Here is a 21380-nt window from a genome sequence, read left to right as displayed (position 1 = left end):
TACATGTGGATGACATTGTGCCTGCGTTCAGACAGACACAATCTACTGAACGCTTTGAAAAGCTTTGGAAGACTGATATGCACAGAGCCTAATAATATTTATTTTGTATGTTTCTGTGCTTCATTTTATTGAACAATGAGGAAAAAGAATGTAATAGCAAAAGAACGAAGTTCACAGTGAAAATAGATGTGGCGTGGTTTTATCCTATGATAATGTAACAGTTCCTTAATATTTAACTTTTATAATAACAGCTAAATTAGATACATGCTTTCAAAGACAAACTGTTCCAGGCCTTGTTATTTCACAGATGGTGGATGTAGAGATTAAGTGACTGGCTGAAAGTAACACAGGAAGTCTGTGGCAAAGTCAAAAACTGATCCAAGGACTCCTGATTCCTATCCAGTGACTGAACCACAAGATTACCATGTCTTCCAGTGTTGGAAGACATTTTTTACCTGTATATACTGTTGGACTTCAACACGCTCTGTTAAAAGAGCTCTCAGTGCAATTAAAAAGCACCATTTCTTATCTCCTGTAATCTCCATGGTTGGCCTCAAAAGCCCTGACCCCTCCCAAACCTGGATGGAGGTTCATGAGCCCCTTACACCACAGTTTGTAGATACACAGCACTGTCAGCCCATTTCTTGCCTGTTCTGCCTCACAGTCCATTTGCTAAACCTGCAAATTTGTGTCTTTGAAAAGCTCCCTGATGCAATTTGTCCAGGACTGCAAAGCACCAGAAATAAAATTCAGAAATTTCCTACAGTTTTACCCTGGTGCTGGTCACCTCTAATCAGCTATCTACTCGGTTCCAACATAGAGTACCTCAGGTTCTTGCTAGGTGAAAAAAGAATGCAGCTTCCACAAATCTGCTAGAAATTCTGAGGGAAAATATAAAACAAATATGAAAAATGCTTGTATACAGTAATAAATTAATACAGAAGGCTACAGCAAATATAAAATTATTTTTAAATGGTGATTATTTCACTTTAAAAAAGTCCACAATATTCATAAACATACATACATGTGTTTATTGTGCTATAAAATCAGTTCATCCAGCTTTGTTTCAATTAGATTCCATAATGTATGGTGGATCAAAACTGAAAAAGTGTATCCTTTCAGTGAATGCCAGGCAAGTTATGATTAAAAAAGATTTTGGAATGGACTTTCCTGAGCAGCTATGGAAAAATCACATACTCATTGTTTTAGTTGTTCTCCCTTCCCCAAGCACAAAAACATGCTTTTATTAAACATCAGTCAGAAAGGAAGTGGCAGAAGGAATGGCTCTTAATACTGTCCCGTCCAACATAACTTCCCAGCTCTCAGCATATACTGGTGTGTGAAGATAGCCCATGTCAAGTGTACCTTCATTAAACTTCTTGAATTACCTGAAATACCTGCTAGCTATTTCTGAGCAACAAAATCAAAAGTAGGTGGTAACAGATATACAAAAATGCCATTTCTTCTCTTAGTTCAACAATAGGAACTAGCAAATCCTAGTAAAGATGTAAGTCAGACTAATAATTTTCAGTTGCCTTCTCCACTTTGACCAGTTCTCACTGATAAGTGAGGAAGTTTTGCAATGACAATGACAGCTCTTAAGGCAAGAGGATTATCATTAAAGAGAATTAGCTGAGAATGGTCACTTGTCAATATTTTAATCATTTCTTCCACTATCATAGCATTTGTCACATATTCTTTATATAGACATAGAAATGCCAACAAAACATTAAGTACGAACTATTAAGTTAGTCTGAGAGTTCCCATTATGAATAAACAGAGTACCTTACTTGTGCTACTCATTAATTTAGTTGTGCAAGATAGAAGCAGGACTGTGCTCATACAGACAGCCATGAAGTGGAAACAAACAGGTCTGGTATGGAGAATCATGCTATAAATTTGATCAGAAATCCCTGGAAGGCACTCTGTCATTGGTATATTATCCTCCTATTCTACCCCATATCTGACTATTTACTGACAGTTGACTTAAGTGGCAATTTATTATTACTCTTGGGTATACTAGGCAATCCATGCACACTGAAGCCCAGTGTGCAGCAGTGTTCAAAACAGTACACTCCTAAATTCCAGAACCTCATGTTCTCTAGCAGTGATAAAACAGGAAGGGATAAGATGCAGAGTATCTCTATGAGGGTCCAAGAAGGCATACATTCAGACAGATTTGCAATCCCCCCATTGGCACTGTTAGCTCAACAATAAGCCAGGATTTATTTTTTATTGTTTATTTTAACAGAGTGATAGGAGATACTTGCACAGCAGTTTGGCGTTCAGGTTCTGATAATTGCTAATGTTGGGGATTGGAAGTTTAGTCTACAATTTGTCTTAAGAGCAGAGAGAAAAAGGGATAATAAAAGGAATACGAGGAGATTTGTGACTGTTGTGGAAGAGCTTTTGGGGTCTGGCATTTGGAGACTGGTCAGTGTATGGGGCACACAAGGAGAAGTTGCTTCCACACAATCCTCCTCCCATCTCTAACACATTTTTCACAGCAACAAATTGTCCTTGGCATGACTCATGTTTCCAACTTGAAAAAATCCTCCACCATTCCCCCCTTGATCCCTCAGAAGGCATTCGTTTACTACTTTAAAAATATCAGGTCACACTATCTCAGCTGCATTATAAACAAAGACAAACAAAACAACCCAGAACAGTTTTTTGTGTGTGGAACAAGAACAAAACACTTCAAACCCAAAGAAGTTTCCAATAAGTCACTCATTGAAATTCAGGAAGAAAAAACCCCAAAGGGTAAAAATACCCCCACGTATCCAAGTTCTCTGAGGCCATTTCTTTCCCTCATCTGTGTTCCATCATCTTCTTCCTTATCCAAAAAAGCTGTGGTGTCCGTGGGAGTATGAAAAAACATTGGTGTGACCACCAAAATGAACTCTCTGTCTGGCAGCACAAAGCCACGCGTTATCCTGTCTCCAGGAACTCAGCCTTGCTTCAACAATCATAAATATTCTCTGATGAGAAAGCAAAAGGTAATCATTCATCCAGACTGAATAATACCTTAAAACCTTGAAAAACACACTGGGATGCATGCTTTGTCATCAGGCAGAAAGTAAGTGCCATGGGAAGCAACTTGTGATTGGCTTCATGTGAAGATTACAGCCTGAGGGACACTCAGCACTACTCACCTCTGACATGGCTGGAAAGAGCTTTGGGTTTTGCCCTTTTGAAGGCCAGAATCAAGCCTGTGGTCATTAAGTTTATCCAAGGCAGTATGAAACTTTCCTGACTCCCTCACATGGTATAATATTTCCCATTTATTTTGCTTGTCAGCTCCATCCCATCTTGAATATTTACCAGAAACCAATCTTCACATTACATAGACATCACTAGGCATAATTCCTCATAATTCCACAGATTAAAATACTTTACTTTTAGCAAGAGTGATAAGCCTTGACTACATCACTAAAGGTCGAAACTTGAACGCTGAAGAAAGCACCTAGACACAGGCTGACTAATGATAGTTAGCCCATGCTATTAAAGTGTACCCAGAAAGCAAGGTCACTCTTGCAGATACACACTGCCTTCGAAAGTTTACAAGGTTTTACAAAACATTTACGTACATGTTTTTAAAAGAGAAAGAAAAAAAGACTCATTACAATTTTGATGCATAAACAGTCTGCTTCTGTAAGCAGATCCACATGATCTGTAATGTACGTCATAGTCTTACAAAAATTATTCTTGAGAAGATTATCTTTATAACTTGCTTTCATTTAGACAGGAATAAAAGAGATCTAAATGTAAATCACTCTCCTCTCTTGGCCTCTATTTCCATCTCCCAGCAAAGAAGTTAATAATATATTTACGGAGAATAAATAGTAACTTTATGCTTACCTATATGCATTCTCCTTTTATGTTAATCTTTTACATTAAATGTGATGTTGGCACTCAAGGTAGAAACAGGTAATAAAACTGACCTGGTTATTAGTCAGTGTAGTTTCAGAACTATATTCGCATTTCTTCCTTGGAGAATGTAACTGATTATTGACACAATGGAGGCCAAGCATGCATTTATGGTGCATGATATCATTGTGTGTCTAATAGAGGGAGTTTACTTATTTCACAGATGACTACCACAAGAGAATGTAATTGCTCAATAATGTGTTGATATACCCATGGGAAGGATTTAAGTCATCTGAGACCTGTATTGGTACCTTGCCAGGGTCCCCAGCAGTACATCAAATTTGCACAAAATGGAGGAACTGTGGCCATTTTCCACAGTAAAGACAAACAGAACAACCTAGGAAGTCAAGAAGAGCAAAAAAGGCACTCAAAAGCAAGAAGTTGGTTAGACTTTCTGTTGTCATGAAGAACTTAAGGGCTTAATGCTAAAAAGAAAAAAAAAAACCTACTTCTTAAGTTTCTGATTTAAAAGACAAAGAAATATTTAAAACAGTTTTTTTGCTTGTTTGTTTGTTTGTAATAGAGGACTAAGATGCTGTGTGTATTGCAAGGTGACGTGCTGCTTTAAGGAAAAAAAAAGAAAAAAATATTTATCAGAAAACTGAATATAACTAGAGCGGAGAAGAAAATGTTACTCAGATGCGGGAAATAAAAGCTCTAAGAGTGACAAATTTTTAAGAGGAGAAATACAGAGGATGTTCTGCATCAATGAAAAATTATCTCAGTAACAAAGGCTTAAAACCAGGTAATACACTTGACTGAAAAACTGTTTATTGGAAACAAAATCTTTAAAACACCTACACTTTGTTATTTTTTCATGTATCAAGTTAAAGTGAAACATCTGATAAATCATCAGTGAGAAAAAAAACAAAAAAACCCCAAACAATAAAACAAAGCAAAACAGCCAAAGCAGAATTCCGAGCTCACTGAATATTGCAAATCAAGCAGCATAATACAAAATCAACTCAAAAAAAAGAAATATTTTCTACTTCTCAGGGACACAAATCGTCATATGGTGAGGATCAGCTTGCTGGATGCCAACGGAAGGCTAATCAAACAATTAAAGTTCAGGTACATTCACCTAATATTTTGTATATTAAGTTCTTGATTAGAATTTAATCTTTGGACACGTTGAGAAGCATTTCAAGCCAATGGAAATTGCAGCTCTCTTCACTGAGACCATAATACCATAAAGAAACCCTGAGGTTATAACAAAGAATGATCCAGACAACCCTCACTGGCCAGGGAAAACCTGGATTTAAAGCTTCTCTCAGTTTCTCCCTGGAAATGTATTCCTACATTTTCAAAATATGTTATGGGAAGTTTTCTTCCCTCCATTCTATAATGACAATGGTCAGAAGAACTTGCTCATTCTCAGCATAAAGTGGTTCAAACCTCAGCCCCTATGTCAAATGATCTGATTTGATGAGATGCATCACAATAGGGCCTAAGCATAACCTACTGCACTAAAATAAAATAACATCTTATGCTACTTCAGCTAATTTCATTAGTTTTTCCAGAGGGTCCTTTCCCTACAGCCCTCAGTGTATCCTCCCCCTCCTCTTTTCCTGATCTGATTTTTTCCATTTTCAGATATGAATTAGAAATCTGCCCAATGGCAGGTGGGTGGAGGTACTTCACATACTGTTTTGTTGGTAGTGTAGCAGTTATATGTGCTCAATTCTTTTGGTTGCCCACAGGAATTTCCAGGGTGGTGTAAACAGACAGATGTGGGTTCTTTTCTGCTATAGATCACACCATAGAGAGATATCAAAGGAAAAATACAAACCTATGTATAATGTACTAGTGGTAGTGTTTGAAGTTCAGAACTTTAAAGACAGGCCTCTGAATGCATTGTTTCAACTGCTTGGTATGGACACTTAGGCCGCTGGATAGCTTCTGAAATCAAAACATCACTGAGAATTTTTCCAAGTATTTGAGAGTCCATACAAATGAAGTGAACATGGGCTCAAGCACCAGCATGTCAAACCTGCTTGCACCTTCACAGCACTGCCCTATTCTCAAATGCAAAAAGTGGTCTTGCCTTCTTCTAGGTTTGGTTTTACTTTAGTGGGGCACCTAAACTTCCATAATCTCTGTACCGTTGGCAGAGTAAAGGGAAGGGCTTCAAGGATATGTATGACAAGACAGACATTCTGCAGGTATAGACTATCAAAGCTCTTTTATCTTAGGCTAGCTCCTATTAGCCAAGAAATTTTGCTCCTCCCCCTCTTTTCATTTTTACTGGTACATTATACATAAATCATTTTTGCCATGTGATGTTTGTCTGCCATAATGACATTTCATCCCTTGAGATCAACAAGCAGCACATGATTAAAATCACGTTGACTCAACAGTCACTCTTACTCTGGAATTTCCAGCGAATGCTTTTTTCATTGTTAATTTTTTCAGGAGGACTTATATTAGGACTTATATTTGTGTCATTCCATTTTACAACATGATTCATAGCTGGACAAAGATTTTTTAAGTAGAATGAGAAAAGAAACTTGCTTTTAATAGCACTGTACTGATACCTTGTGCTCACAATGCTCAGTTCCTAACCTTTATTTGGAAATGCCTTGAATAAGAATTTTGTGTGAGCAGGAAGAACTTGGGGATTGTCTCACCCCCAGGCTTTCATTTGTTATGAGGCCTGCTTCCTCCTTTGGAGAGTATAAGCGGGAGGGGGAATGACTGTTTACATGGGAGGACAGTGATAGGACAAGGGGGAATGGTTTTAAACTGAGACAGGGGATATGTTAGATATTATGAGGAAGTTTTTCACACAGAAGGTGGTGAAGCACTGGAACAGGTTGCCCAAAGAGGTTGTGGATGCCCCATCCATGAAGGCATTCAAAGCCGGGTTGGATGTGGCAGCCTGGTCTGGTGGTTGGTGACCCTGCACATAGCAGGGGGGTTGAAACTAGATGATCATTGTTCTCCTTTTCAATCCAGGCCATTCTATGATTCTGTGATTCCTGTCACTGTTGTGACAAGAAAGACAAACGTTGCCATTGCTTTGGTTCTTTCCCTTTCCTTCCCTCACAAGTTGAGAGAAAAACTTCCTCCATAAAAATGTAATTATTTAGAAGACTCCACCTCCTCCTGCCTCCAGTATTTCTTCTATAAACACTCAGTCAAAGAGACATGTTCAGTGCAGTACTTCGCATAGCTCTCTTTTCTGCTTAAACTCTAAAGATGGAATGCAGTCACAGTCAGCTCCTGAGAGACAGCAACAATTTTTTCTTTATCTTGACTGCTTTAAGATACCAGCCAATTCAGGATTCTTCAAACAGACCCTTCCAATCAGCTCAAGAGTTAACTTCCTAGGCTTTGCCAAAACAAGAAGGAAAAGAAAGCCCTAAGCTGGGCTTTTCAGAAATAACTGCCTATAGCTATTTCCATGTATCTCTATGATCTTGCAAATGGATTACCACAGGTAGAGTTATGTGTCAACACAAATGACTTTTACCAAAAGGGGAATCCTCTACGGGCCTTGGGATTCATATATATATGTATCAGGGTATATGTGACAGCTGTATTCTCACACTCCCAAAACACAGTATATTCACTGCATTATTTTTCTCAGTTGTGCATTTTCTAAAATGCTGGAATTACCCACATTATCCTCATACCTTCAATACAGACATTTTATTAATTAATTAATTTATTTATTTATTAGCTTCTGAAAAGAATGAAGAGAAAAAATGTAAAAATGTTCCAGAAAGAGATGACTACAAAATGATGGAGATTTTGCAACTGATGGCTACTAGTGGTGTAATAGCTGCTGCAAAACTGAATGAAATGCCAAGAATTCTAACTGTGGTAGATTTAGCTCAGATGTCAGGGACTGTTTATCTGACTGATAAACAGTCCAGTCACCAGGTATAGAGATGCTGATGAATGCAAGAATCAATAAATTGCAGAGGGAGAGAAAATAAAAGTAGACAGACTAATACTGTGTGAGTAGGAAAGTATCGGTATCTCCAATGGGATAAAATACACATGCAATTCAGACAGCATTGAACCAAGCTTCTGCTGCACAACTCCAGAAGAAGGGTGCCTTGGCTCTGTTTCACAGGGACCACCTCTAACAGCTGAAGGCAGTTCAGTGGCTAATTTAGTCCTTCGCCTCGCTTACCGATACTGCCAACAGGGCTGCTAATTAGTACTAGCTGTGATTGTGGTTTCTGTGATGTGGACAGATGCTTGCGAAAAGCTGGATGGAGACCACCAACTCACTTCAGACAGGCCACTAAACAGCTATCTGAGGGTAACCACTGGGTCGCTAGCAACTTTGGTTAGGTTCAAACTAGTGACTTCAAGGTGAAAAGGCTCCATATTCAATTACCAGTCCCCTGAGTCATCCCATCCACCCTCTATAGTTATTCCAAAGAGCTTTGGTAAGCAATATCTGAGGACATTACATGTGTTCAAAATGCTAAAAATATAGTTCTGAGAGCGCAAGGGAAAGATCAGATCATCGAAAATTTTCTGTTCTTTTGATTAAGAAAAAAAAAAAGAAGAAGAAATCATGATCCTAACACCTTAGGAAACAGTTTCTCTTTTTTTCCCCCTCTTTTCCTTTCTTCTTTAATAATTGGAAGGTTTTTTTTGTTGTTGTTGTTGTTTTCTCTTTTGCTGTTCCAATTAATTTTGCGCAAATATCAGAATACTGAAGAGGGTGTGTTCTTGGAAAAAATATACATTTCTTTTACCTTTCTATTTTCTAAATAGACAAATCTGTAGTAGAAAGAATGGTGGGGTTGTGAGAAAGGTTTCAAGAGCAAAACATGATGTTAAAACATGGATTTAAAAAAGCCAAGCACTGAAAATGACAACTCCCAGGGATTCCGCCCAGGGCTTCTTGAACATACAGATTTGTTTTAAGAGTGAAACTGCCCTCTGGTACCCTGGGATATGGTATTTTCAAAGCAACTCATGAGTTCCAGCAATCTATTTTTGTCACCTATCCTGGGATCTGACAACTCTCACCAGGAGCTCAGTTAAACAAGCCTCCAGTTTTTAAACAAAGTGGATTTTAATTGAGAAGCACCTGTGGCGAGAGTCTATTGGCATTATTAAAAAGCAAAAAATCACAGAAGGGAAGGCGCGGGAATGAGCAGGAAAGGGTGGGGGGGGTCCAAGCATACGTCATACCTGCAGCACAGTACCACTCCTTTCATAAAACTCCCTTGAAGAAATGTGTAGGATTTGACTGCACCCCATGAAGAGTGTTTTTCCCAACAAGCTGTTCCCAGGGTGTTGAAAAGCTATCATTCATAAAAAATTATTGAGGGGGAAGGAGGTAGCAAAGGGGAGTTCAGAAGGCCAGGGATGCCAGTGGAAACCACAGAATGAGACCCTCTGTAGAGCATGCACCTGTTTATGGCGACCATAATAGCTTAACTAGAAAGCTTAAAGTTCCAAATTGTGGGGGGTGGGAAAAAGGGAGAAAGAGGGAAAACATAATGAAAGCTTGTTCTAATATCAAAATACACTTTAACCCATGGAATGCAGGCTCATAGTGGATGGTGCAGTTTAGAAGAAAGCACTGACAATCGAAAATACACTGCAGACATATCTTGGTATCATCAAAGACATACAGGCTCAGGCTAGGGATTGGAAGAGGAACCAATTTATGAAGCATGGTGTAAAGAAATTGCTTATCAAATAATATTTATCATTGGCCAAGACAGCTGTTGAAAATACAGAGTGAGTGTCAAGGTCTGTCTAAATGCAATAATGAATGTCTCCTACAACAAGGACTTAACAAGGAAAGTAGAAGAGAGTGAAGCATGAGCCACCCTGCAAAGATTGCACGATACACAAATGTTTAGAATGACAACAAATGTGCTGTAGTTTTAATGACAGTATTAGTGAAATTTCTTGTTGATTTGTGTTATGAATGCAATTTGTCCTTAGTAAGAGATAAAAATGTATTTGAGCTCTCTTGTCCAAGTGAGAAGAAAGAACATTAAGAATGAGACTCCTCGCAGGTATTAGTAACATTGCTGGTTTCCAAGCAGGTAGGTATTTTCATCCATAATTCTGTTATAAAGTAGGTTTTTTTTGACATTTTTGCTAAGAATTCTCAAAAGTTCTCGAGAAAATAAATTTTGAAGTGAATTGAGGGAAAGCACAGGCAGAATGGACATAAGCTGCAGTTCATGTTTTTCATTAGGCTTTTATGTTCTAAGGCTGGATAGTAGCATTTGATGCAAAGAGCATAGCCTACATATAGATACACTCATGTAGATGTATGTAAATATATATGTACACACCTATATTTATATGTGCATATCTTTACACACACACACATACATTCACAGCTTAGTCTGTTTAGATATTAGAAACACAGAATGTATTAGATTGGAAGTGACATAAAGATCATCTAGTTCCAATTCCCCTGCTATGGGCAGGGCTGCCAATCTCTAGATCAGTCTGCTCAGGATCCCATCCAATCTGGCCTTAAATGTGTCCAGAGTTGGGGCATCCACAACCTCCGTGGGCAACCTGTTTCCACACCTCACCACCCTCTGAGTAAAAAATTTATTTACAAACATCTAACTTAGATCTCCCTTATTTTAGTTTAAAGCAATTCCCCCTTCTCCTATTACTTATCAGACCATGTAAGAAGTTGTTCTTTCTCTTGCTTATAAGCTCCCTTCAAGCACTGGAAGGTTACAGTGAGGTCCCCCTGGAGCCTTCTCCAAGCTAAGCAAGCCAAACTTCTTCAAACTTTTTTCACAGGAGAAGTTCTCCAGCCCTTTGATCATCTTCGTGGCCCTCCTTTGGACTCTCTTCAACAGCTCCACTTGCACTGGGGACCCCCAGGCTTGGACACAGTACTCCAGATGGGGCCTCACAAGGGCAGAGTAGAGGGGGACAATCACCTCCCTTTCCCTGCTGGTCACCCTTTTTGATGCAGCCCAGGATATTGCTGGCCTTCTGAGCTGCAAGAGCACACTGCTGGCTCACGTTGAGCTTTTTGTCCATCAGGACCCCCAAGTCCTTCTCCATAGGGCTGCTCTCAATAAGTTCTCACAGTCTGTTTCCATATTTGAAATTGCTTTGACCCATGTGCAACACCTTGCAGTTGGCCTTGTTAAACCTCTTTAGGTTCATGTGGGCCCACTTTTCAAGTGTGTCTATGTCCTTCTGGATGATGTCCCTCCTTTCTATTGTGTCAACTGCACCACTCAGCTTGGTGTCATCAGCAAACTTGCTGAGAATACACACAATCCCACTGTCTATGTCACCGTTAAAGACGTTGAAGAGCTCCAGTCCCAAGATGACCCCTGGGTGATACCGCTTGTGACCAGCCTCCAGCTCGACATAGAGCCATTGACAATGACTCTCTAGCTATGACCATCCAATCAATCCTTTATCCACCAAATAGTTCAGCCTTCGAATCCATATTTCACCAATTCAGAGGTAAGAATGTAGTGCAGGACCATGTCAGAAGCTTTGCACAATTCCAGGCAGACAACATCATTGCCCTTCCTTGGTCCACTGATGCTGTCACTCCATCATGAAAGGCCACCAGATTAGCCAGATACTGTCTGCCCTTGGTAAAGCTGTGCTGGCTGTTTTGGATCACCTCCACATCTTGCATGTGCCTTAACACAGCTTCCAGGAGGCTCTGTCCCATGATCTTCCCAAGCACAGAGGTGTGGCTCACTGGCCTGTATTCCCTGGGTCTTCCTTTCCCTCCTTCTTGAATATGGGAGTAATGTTTCCCTTTTTCCAGTCACTGGGAACTTTGCCTGACAGCTAACATATTTCAAATATGATGGAGAGCAGCTTGGCAACCACATCAGCCAGTTCTTTTAGAACCCTGGGATACGTATCATCGAGTCCCATAAACTTGTACACATTCAGTCTCATGAGATAGTCTCAGACTTGCTCCACTCTTATACTGGGAAGAATCACAGAATTACAGAATCACAGAATGGCCAGGGTTGGAAGGGACTTCAAGGATCATGAATCTCCAACCCCCCTGGCACATGCTGGGCTACCAACCTCCCCTTTTAATACTAGACCCGTTTTAGAAGTTCAGGGAAATAAGAGATGTGGAAAGCCTGACTGACTGTGAAAACCAAAGCAAAGGACTTGCTAAGTACCTCAGTCTCCGCCATATCATTTATCGGAGGAGGTACACAAAGAAGGATGCCTTTTTGTATTCCAAACTTCTGAAATGGCTGGAGTCTGGAAAGAAATGGAGGCATATTACTTTCACAATTACCATGTGATCAAACTACAAGCAACTGGAAATGGATCTCAATATGGAAAGCATTATTTAATCCTAAACAGGGACACTGCTAACAGGTCTGCATGTAAACAACACCTATCTAAATATCTCCCACATATAAAAGAACAAGAAACATTTGTCTTCAGTCATGTTTTTAGCCTGCCGTGACTTCAACATACCCAGGAGCAGCTCTTAAGGAAATGAAGTGGCAATCCACCTGATGAACGACCCGGCGTCTCGAACATCTCCGCATCCGAACAGCTGGGAAGGAGCGGCATCAGCACCTTGGACAGCACCGCTGGGCCTCCAAGTGGGAGGAGGTCAGCTTCGAAGATTGCGGTGTCCGGACGCCCTTTGCCGAGCTCAGAGCACTTTTCCCTACGGATACCCCGACACTGACAGCTGCCAGAACGGTGGCATAAGGTGGAGACCTAGCGATTTTAGTGAGGAAGTGAAAACTGAAAGAAAAATGGTTGCTTCTGCTTACCTCTCAATTTCTTCCTTTCTAGCATTTAATACGAAGAAGCAGCCTGTGATAAAGCTGTAAGAAAGCAAGTTTTAAGACAACATGAGACAATGATGCAGACGCGGCTAGGTATAAAGAAAGGTTTAAGTAATTTTAGGTGCCACCTCACATTTGCATTGCTTTTATTTGGAAATAAAGGGGAGATTTTAAATCTCCCTACCCAAACACTCACACCAAGTTCAAAATATAAAATAAACTGCTAAATAAAGATGGGTGACAATGGCATTAAGTGCCAGGGATTTTATTTTTTGTTGGTTACAGTTACAAAAAATGTATTTTACAAGTACTTAAGGCAAAAAGAATCTAAGTTATTAGATGAAACAGTAAAAAATCAGAATTCTACAAACATTTAAAATTGTTTCTCACAAGTAAAAAGAGGCTTTTTAAAATTCTACTCATTATATAAAAAATAGACCTTAAAAAAAGATCTGATCACTATTGTTTGAAAACACTCAAAAGCGATAAGATGGTCACAAGACTTGATCTGACTATTCTGCCTCTTTACAAACTCAATAAAGCTTGCTTTTTATGACTGATTGCTGTGCTGTATTAATCCCCTACCATATAAAACAAGCCTATTGGAGTCTAGGACTCCACTGGGGGAGTACAGGGAAGCTGTTGTGTTCTGAGAATTAATCCATCTAGGAAATCAAAAGCCAACCACTCACAATACAGTAATCAGCGTGTTCTCCACCGTGAAAGCCCTACATTTCCCATTTAGAAAACACAACCATTACTCCATTATGCACTGAAACACACAAAACCCTTTTACTAATTTGTGTTTGTTATTATTTGCTTTATATTTACAGGTTTGTGCGCATGATGGGTACACAACGATTAGGTTAAAAAAAGGAAAAGAAAAAGCTTCCTATTCCCTATTGCTTAAAAGGAAAAAGGGACTCCCACTGTTTTTTCCACAACCGAAGGTCTTTCTGGATTTGCTTTGTGAATAGGATTTTAACTCTTTGTTACCCTAAATAAAAGGAAGTTATTTGCATTTTTTTCCCCTCAAATATGAAGTTTATTTTCTGTTCACAATAAGTACTTTTTTCTCACTCTGTTAAACTATCTGACATGAGTTTCCTAACTAGCACAGCTAAAGTGTTTGAGGTTTTATAATTCCTCAATTAAAAACCTTGTCACTTTATTTCTAGGTGCTACGATACTTGATGCTTCTTTGTTAATAAAAGCTTCATCTTTCCTTTTCAAGTCAAAAGATGTTGCCTTCTAAATAAAAAGTGAGGTTTTTTAGAGACTTTTTGTTTATTTGTGTGTTTTTGTCATTTAGGTACTAGAACTATGAATTTTCAGATAATGCTGTGAAGATTAAGATTGCCAGCTCTAAATCTGATGTGCTGTAGTAATTTAACTGTTAAATGAATTCTGGCCCAAGTACAAGAATTGAAGCCTAGGAAAATTATTAAGAGACCATAATCTGATAACACACCTTCTCAGGAAGAACCAAAACCATAAGCTCTTCCATTCAGGTAGCAAATAGCATTTGTCTGTATAAAAAAATTACTTTGTGGATTTTAAACACAACCATTTTTAATATTCTCTGAAATGTTCCTGTCAAATTATTATTTTTTAAAAATGATTTTTTTGCTAAAACAATGTTTTTCTCCATTTGTTTTTAGTTAACTTGTCACTAAAAGAAAAACAAACAAACAAAAAAGTACAGTCTTTTTTCCTAGTCATTATCCCTTTACATATATCCTTTACTTAGTAAATGGATGAAGACCTTGCAATTTTGTATCATGGCCTTGAAAACCAAAATGTGATGAAAATCTCACTAGATCAAGTTCATAGTTCCATCCATTCAGAATGAATGACATTGAAGTCTTACAGTGAAATTGAGAAGATCTTAGTAACCTGGCTAAACTCCTTATCAGTTTTAAGCAGTAAAATAAATTTCCCAGAGTTCAAAGTACTTTGTATTTTCTTTTTTTTTCTTTCCATTTTTAAGTACAAAACTGGATTTGAGAAGTGAAGCTGCTGCACGTGGCCCACTGTCTGTTACAAGTAGCTTCAGGACATAACCTTACCTTTCCAGCTGAGAATATGATTAAATTACAAAAACATAAACAATTTAACTTTTCTGGGACCTTTCCGTTTGGACTGAAGATAACCAAATGAAAGCAGTGATACACAACAGCTAGTATCAGTAAGTTGTGATTCTTATTAGGTTGATACGTGGAGGACTACATTTCTTCAATACCAGGGCAAGGTATGGCAAACACAGTGTTAACCTTAACTACTCCCCTTAACCCACTCCCACCCCACCCCCACCAATCCTCCCCTTTCTCAGCCCCCCTTCTTAACCCCCATCTCATTCATGCCACATTCCACAGTGGCAGGGTCCAACAACAATATAGGAGGGTACCCAAAATGAAGAGGCAGGGCCCTCCATTCTTCTGCCTCTCTTGAATTAATTAACTGGAAATGAGTTTTGTCAATGTTTTGGAAAGGCAGAGGGGTGAAAAGAATCTGCTAGAATTAATCACAGTGAGAAACTACCTCTTCAGCAGTCTGCCAGAGTTCAGAAAACCCATGAGAAGTGCAAAATAAAAGGAAAGTGGGCTGACTTACCATCCAAAGGAACAAATAAAATTCAAACAAACACCAAAGTCTCCAAAACAGAGACATGCCCCAGTGCAAAGGAATGTAGCATCTGTTGCCACAACAGCTTCAGCTTTGTTTTTAATATACTTGTCACAAAGACTGAAAGGTATCAAGGCAGAAAACACAATTTATTAACAATTTAATATGCTGAAGGCATGTTTTGTTTAATTCACTAAATATTTACATACATCCAACATTCCACTGTTCTTTATGTAAGGACAGTTATTTAAGCATAATGAGAGAAAACAAACAACTTTCATTGTTTTGCCCTGGTTCAGCACAGATCTTGTAAATATAGAGGGCAAATTGCAAAGAAGTTATTTTAGTTGTGTTTTTAATGATAGTTGCCCTCAGGCTTAGCAAACAAAATTCTAACTCAATAGGTCATATTTAAACTAATGAAACAGGAAAGTAATGACATTTCAACCGTGTGAAAAAGAAGGATTTTTCTCCATAAATTCATCTACCTAGATATATAGAAAAAGCAGACATATCTCTTTGTTTACAACAGGAAGGGAGAACAATTGTATGGCAGTTTCTTCAAGAATGAACAGAACACATCCAGCCAACTGGAACTAAAATTGAAGAAGTCTTGATTGTCTCAGCAGGGAAAACATTTTAAAAGAGAAATCCTCTTTTAATGAATCAACTGTTCTTAATTTTTTTTTGGTTCATGAAGGCTTTTTTCTGGCAGATCTCAGAATTAACTTCTCATCTTGTTTCTCTATCTGTAAACCCATACTCTCAAGGGCAGAATTATCTGCCAGCCCTTTCTCCTCCATCTGTGCAATAAGCTCTTGGTTTCTCTCATTTTGTTCAGTGAGATTTCGGATAGCGTATACTGCCCACTGGTTCAGAACTGTTGAATAGAGTTAAGGATCATTTTTTTAAATTTTTTTTTCTTTTCCATTTTAATTTGTTAACATGTTTCCCCCCACTCCTTCAAACCCAGAAAAACAAAAGAGATCAAGGAAGAAGTAAGATACCTACAGACTATGTCTCTGCACCTAAAAGACTTGCATATGAAGTAATTTACGTTTAAATGTGGTACATCCATTAACTTCAGTCAAGTTTAGTAGGTTTTATCTTGAATAAAAATTTAAAAAGAACACAAATAAACTGCAGGAATTAAAAGGACATTTTAAAAAATAGAATGATAGCTAATTGAACTGTGCTAATAAACTTCTTAATAAGATTAAAATAAAAGATAAAATCATTTACTGTGCTTACAGTCCTAACACCTCAACACTGTACATCCAAGAACTGGCAAACAACATGAACTGTACAGGTACAAGCAAGAAGATGACTGATTACTTTCACTGCAAACGTTGAAGAAATGTAGATAAGGAGAAACACATCCATGCTAACAACTAAAAATAGCGAAAGAATGTGGGAGACACTTAAAATATTTAACCTTTAAAGTTATCTAGATTCAGTTCTTTGCGCCTGGATGATTTTACAACCTTGCCAACATAAAAGATACTATGATCACCAGCAAGTAGTTCCTGCTTGTGTTTAAATGGGCACAAGCTGCAACTCATTCACCTTCTAAGGTGGTCCCTTGAGGCCAGGTTTGAGGCACACATTAGGGACACAGGCAAAGGATTTTAACTCCCAGGATTATCAGTAAGGCATTGTCGAAGTGAACTATAGTGTTCATTTTATGAAGTGTCAGAGTTGTTAGCCCTAATTCTGCAACTGAAAAGCTACGTGATGATATAATCTTTCCCAAGTTACCCATACGGGAGGCAAGCAATTCTGCATCACACAAAAGTGGTTTGCCTGCAGGGCACCAATTATTTAGTACATGTAGCTTCACATCCAGTATAAGAATATGCATAATTTACTCATCTCATTGATGTGTTTTGGGCTGGACAGTGTCTAAGCAGAGAGATGAGATAGTGCTCTTATGGGCATTTGCCAGGGCATGACTGGAGGGGAAAATCAATGGGGGAAGATGGGAATCTCAGCCAAAAGAATAAAATATGCAAATTGGACATTGTTACACAGTCTATCATGATAACATTTGGAAAATCTGCTATTTCTGCACCAGCTACTGCACATGTATTCTTACAACAGTCTATATATTTTCTGTACATATCTTGCACTGAATGTTGTGCCCACCTCAATCCTGGCTCCTCATAACCACAGAAGTAGTTTAATGCCAAAAAATAATAGACTGAAATAAAAAGCCCACAAGGAATCCTTCACAGAGAGAAATGTTTAAATGAAGAGTGTATTGGCCAAACATCAGAGGAAACATACATGCTAGGGAACAATACTGCACTGGCATGCATTAGTGAAATGGTCCCTTGCCCTTTAGCAGTAATTCATAATTACTTAAACATTCACGCAGTGCAAAACTGGAAATCAAAAGTGGTAAAGCAGTAACAAATATAGCACTATTTTTCCAACAGTTTTTCAAACTGAGAATCAATGTATTGTCTTCTGACAGTGTATCACTACTATGGTCAAATGAAAAGACAAGTGCCAAAATATGTAAGTTAGACAAGCAGAATATTTCCACTGAAGATTACATTTGTGTATAAAAAAACCAACAAAATATCATAGAAATCCAATCATACAGAAGGAGAATCTCCTTAATCAGCTTCAATGGAGAGAACAAACTACAGAAAGCTGAAACATGCAATGAATGGAGATGAATAAGCACAAACGGAAAGAGGCTGATACCTATCATTCTTAGCTCTGATTTAGGGCATTTAATGAGTGCCAGAAAGTAACATGAAATTCTTCCAGTGTATTTGAGAAAAATGCTGTCACCCCCATAGCTGTTCTCCTAGGAGAAGATGTAGAATTCTCTGGTGTTCTTAAAACACAACACTGAATTTCACTTGCATAAGAAAATATCTCCCAAAAGAAAAAAAAAATAAATAAAAATAAATTCAAAGACTGATAGTTTTCAATCGTGCAAAGAGCCACCCAGAAAATAAAAAAGTACTTTTTTTTTTTTAATTTGTCTTGGGAATACTCCTGCTGCACTGCTAAAATCCACAGCAAAAGATGTTTTCCCATTATCATATCCATTCATGCCTAGATAATATCTAAGACATCCCCATTATTTTATGAACTCTATCAGCATTATGGCATTTATCATTATTGACTACTGTAGCTGAAGCTGCAAAATGGTTTCAATAACGTTTTTCACTCATTCAAAAACTCTTTTCTGTATACAGGTTTTCCATTGTAAATTCAGTCATGAATATGCATGATTTCCCTTGTTCACATGCTGTGTGAGGCTAAGACCTTTGGATGGCTGTGTGCAGAACTAGACAGTCTTAAGTGTCAGCAGAGATTAAAGCTAGTCGCCAGTTAATATTCACATTACCCTCTTGCTCCTCTCCAAAAATAGAGACACACAGAGAAAATTAAACATATTCTAGAGTCTCTAATCCTACCAACAATTTAAGCACTTTATTGTAAGCTCAGCTTTAGAAAGAGAGCTTCTAAAGTTTCCATAGTTACTACAAATAACAGCATGAGCCTGTTTGTTGTGATACAGCATAAAAGAAATGTAGCAAGCACTGTAGATCTGACTGGAGTAATGCTGTCTAGATTTTTCCAGCAGAACATACTGCAGTGTCAAATTAATATTACAGACAAGGAAGTGAAGATTACATCTCTCTATTGCAGTGGAGAGGGCATACAAAAGAAATTAAAATTTAATTTCATTTTTGCAGGAGTTTCACTACTAGACCGTGTTCAGTAAACAAGCAAACATTTGTATACATTTATAGAAATTCTCTTCCAATGCAGTTTAGTACTGTATGCTATGTGATTCCTAAACTATTTTTTACTTATACAAACAATACAGAACCAACTTGTTCTGTGTTCCACACTTGTGTAACAAATCTTCAACCAGCAATTTAAAAATCCACTCTCCTCTGGATCATAACTTCAACTGGCAGGGAGGAGGCAAGCAGGCAGAAAGGAAAGGTGTCTGCCCTAAAGAATAAAAAGTGTTGCTATCTGGAATTAACAAATACAAAAACTATGTCCCATGAATTCTGTAGTAATTTTGCCACTGACTGCAAAAGGGAACTTTTCATAATTCTACTCTTTATTTTCTTATGGACTCTGCTACAACAGGCTGTAAGACCAACCTAGTGCTAGCAATAAAATACTGACTGATTAAGGAGTTACTGACATATGAAAATACAATTGCCTGCTGTCAGGAGCCACTAACCAATACCCTGTTGTGAAGCATTACTGGAGAGGTGCACTTAATAAAAAAAAAACAACTCCACCTTTTCATTCTCATCTCAGGTGGTCAAATTTGCTAAGTCTGTTGTAACCTCCAGGACCTCACTTCTGTTCTGGAAAGGTGATGGAACAATGTGTTTTGTATACTCTCTCCAAGCAATTGGAAGAGAAGGTTATCAGGAGTAGTCAACATGAATTCACCAAGGGGACATCTCTTCTCAGTGCTGTGTAGCAGCAAGAGAAAGAGTAATGGCCTAGAAGTTGAACATAGGAAGTTCTGTACTAACATGTGGAAGAACTTCTGTACATTAAGGATGATGGAGCACTGAAACAGGTTACCCTGAGAGGCTGTGGAGTGGAATAATCAAGATCTGTCTGGATGCCTACCAGTAAGACTTTTTGTAGAGTACCTGCTTTAACAGGGGGCTGAACTCAATGATCTACTGAGGTCCCTTCCAACTCCTGCAATTCTGTGATTCTGTGATCTCTACGAATTGTTCTGTAAAATAGTATGGATTCTACAGATGAAAAAGAGTGGACATAATTATTAATGAGTTTTGAATCTGATTTGGTAGATAAGCATGAATACATAAGTAATGCTGAAAGTACTTTGCTTGAAAAAGAAAGGAAATAAGTTCTCAAGCAAGTTCAGTATTATCATTAACTGATATAGGACATTAAAGAATAGGGGCAAGGAGACTGAAATATGTACTTCGTTCTTCTTAAGTTCTCTTGATGTTTATTATTTCTGAGAATTTCTATATGTAACATAATTGGTGGAGGCCTGATATGCTACATAGTTCAGATACTTTTATTTGTTTCAATGTGCTATGACTGACCACATGTAGTAGATAGTCATGATTTTGGTCCCTCACTGTCAGACAAATCGCTTACAAACTTCTACAAGTCTCTTCCTATTGGGGATTTTAGTAGTTTTTTGCAGTACTAGAAGCTGTAGAAAATGACATCAACTTCTTAAAACTTTTCCTTGATCTGTAAATAAGTTTTATGCCAGTTTAAGACATTACCTGAAAAAAGTAATCAGAGAAAACATAAAGATCTAAGGATCTTAATATATTTACTTATTTTGAAGAAGTTATATAATATTTTTGGAGCACATGTTTGGGACTCCATTTATTCCTGACATTTGATTATCACCATCAGAAAACTTTAGGAATTCAGTCTATGCAAACTTGGAATATTCTGCCTAGAAGCTATAACAGAAAGCCCTAAATATTTTGGTTGTTGCATTTTTACTTAGCAGATTCCACAGCATTCAACACCATCCATGTCTGTAGTTGACACATCCTGAATTCAAAAGCTGGAAACAGGCAGTGCCTTATCAGCCAGGAATGTCCTTCCCTTCATCCTGCTTGACCTGGCTCTTGCAAAGAGTACATCAAACTCATCTCATACAGCAGCCTCAAAGGTGGAGGTACACTGGATGCTGTAAGAGGCATTTATTCCTGATCTGTATCATGGAACTGAGAGCAGAGGTTCAATTTCACTGCAATTCTCATTTGCTCATAGGTCAGTAGGAGAGTTGGACCATCCACCTCCAAGCCAGCTTCAATCTTGACCACTATGTGGCAGCAAAGCTTTGCTGGAAATGCACTATTAAGGTGCCTCCAGACAGCCCTGCCCTTCTTTTCCACCTCCTCCTCAGTGGGAGGGAAGGAGCAGACCGGTACAAGCACTTCAAGTCCAAACCCACCTCCATGATTTATTTAGATTAAGAAAGAAAGCCTACCCACAAAAATCTGACCTAAGGTTTACAGTTAGAATTCCACTCTGTAGAATAATACAATCTTGCCAGAGCAAGATCTC

At 38.3% G+C, this 21380-nt stretch overlaps 1 protein-coding gene across 1 annotated transcript in view; it reads right to left on the bottom strand.

The window, feature by feature from the left end:
- Positions 1-15441: 15441 nt before the first annotated feature.
- Positions 15442-21380, bottom strand: part of LOC100542976 (ataxin-10-like) — a gene marked incomplete at its 5' end in the record, with an annotated part of 46424 nt that continues 40485 nt past the window's right edge. The window contains one exon of the mRNA XM_010716472.3: positions 15442-16191. Within this exon, the coding sequence (XP_010714774.1) occupies positions 16004-16191 (188 nt within the window). The remainder of the gene's footprint in view (positions 16192-21380) is intronic.

The sequence above is a fragment of the Meleagris gallopavo genome, chromosome 1 (assembly GCF_000146605.3).
Source record: "Meleagris gallopavo isolate NT-WF06-2002-E0010 breed Aviagen turkey brand Nicholas breeding stock chromosome 1, Turkey_5.1, whole genome shotgun sequence".
NCBI lineage: Eukaryota > Metazoa > Chordata > Aves > Galliformes > Phasianidae > Meleagris > Meleagris gallopavo.
This window is presented reverse-complemented; position numbering and strand designations above follow the sequence as displayed.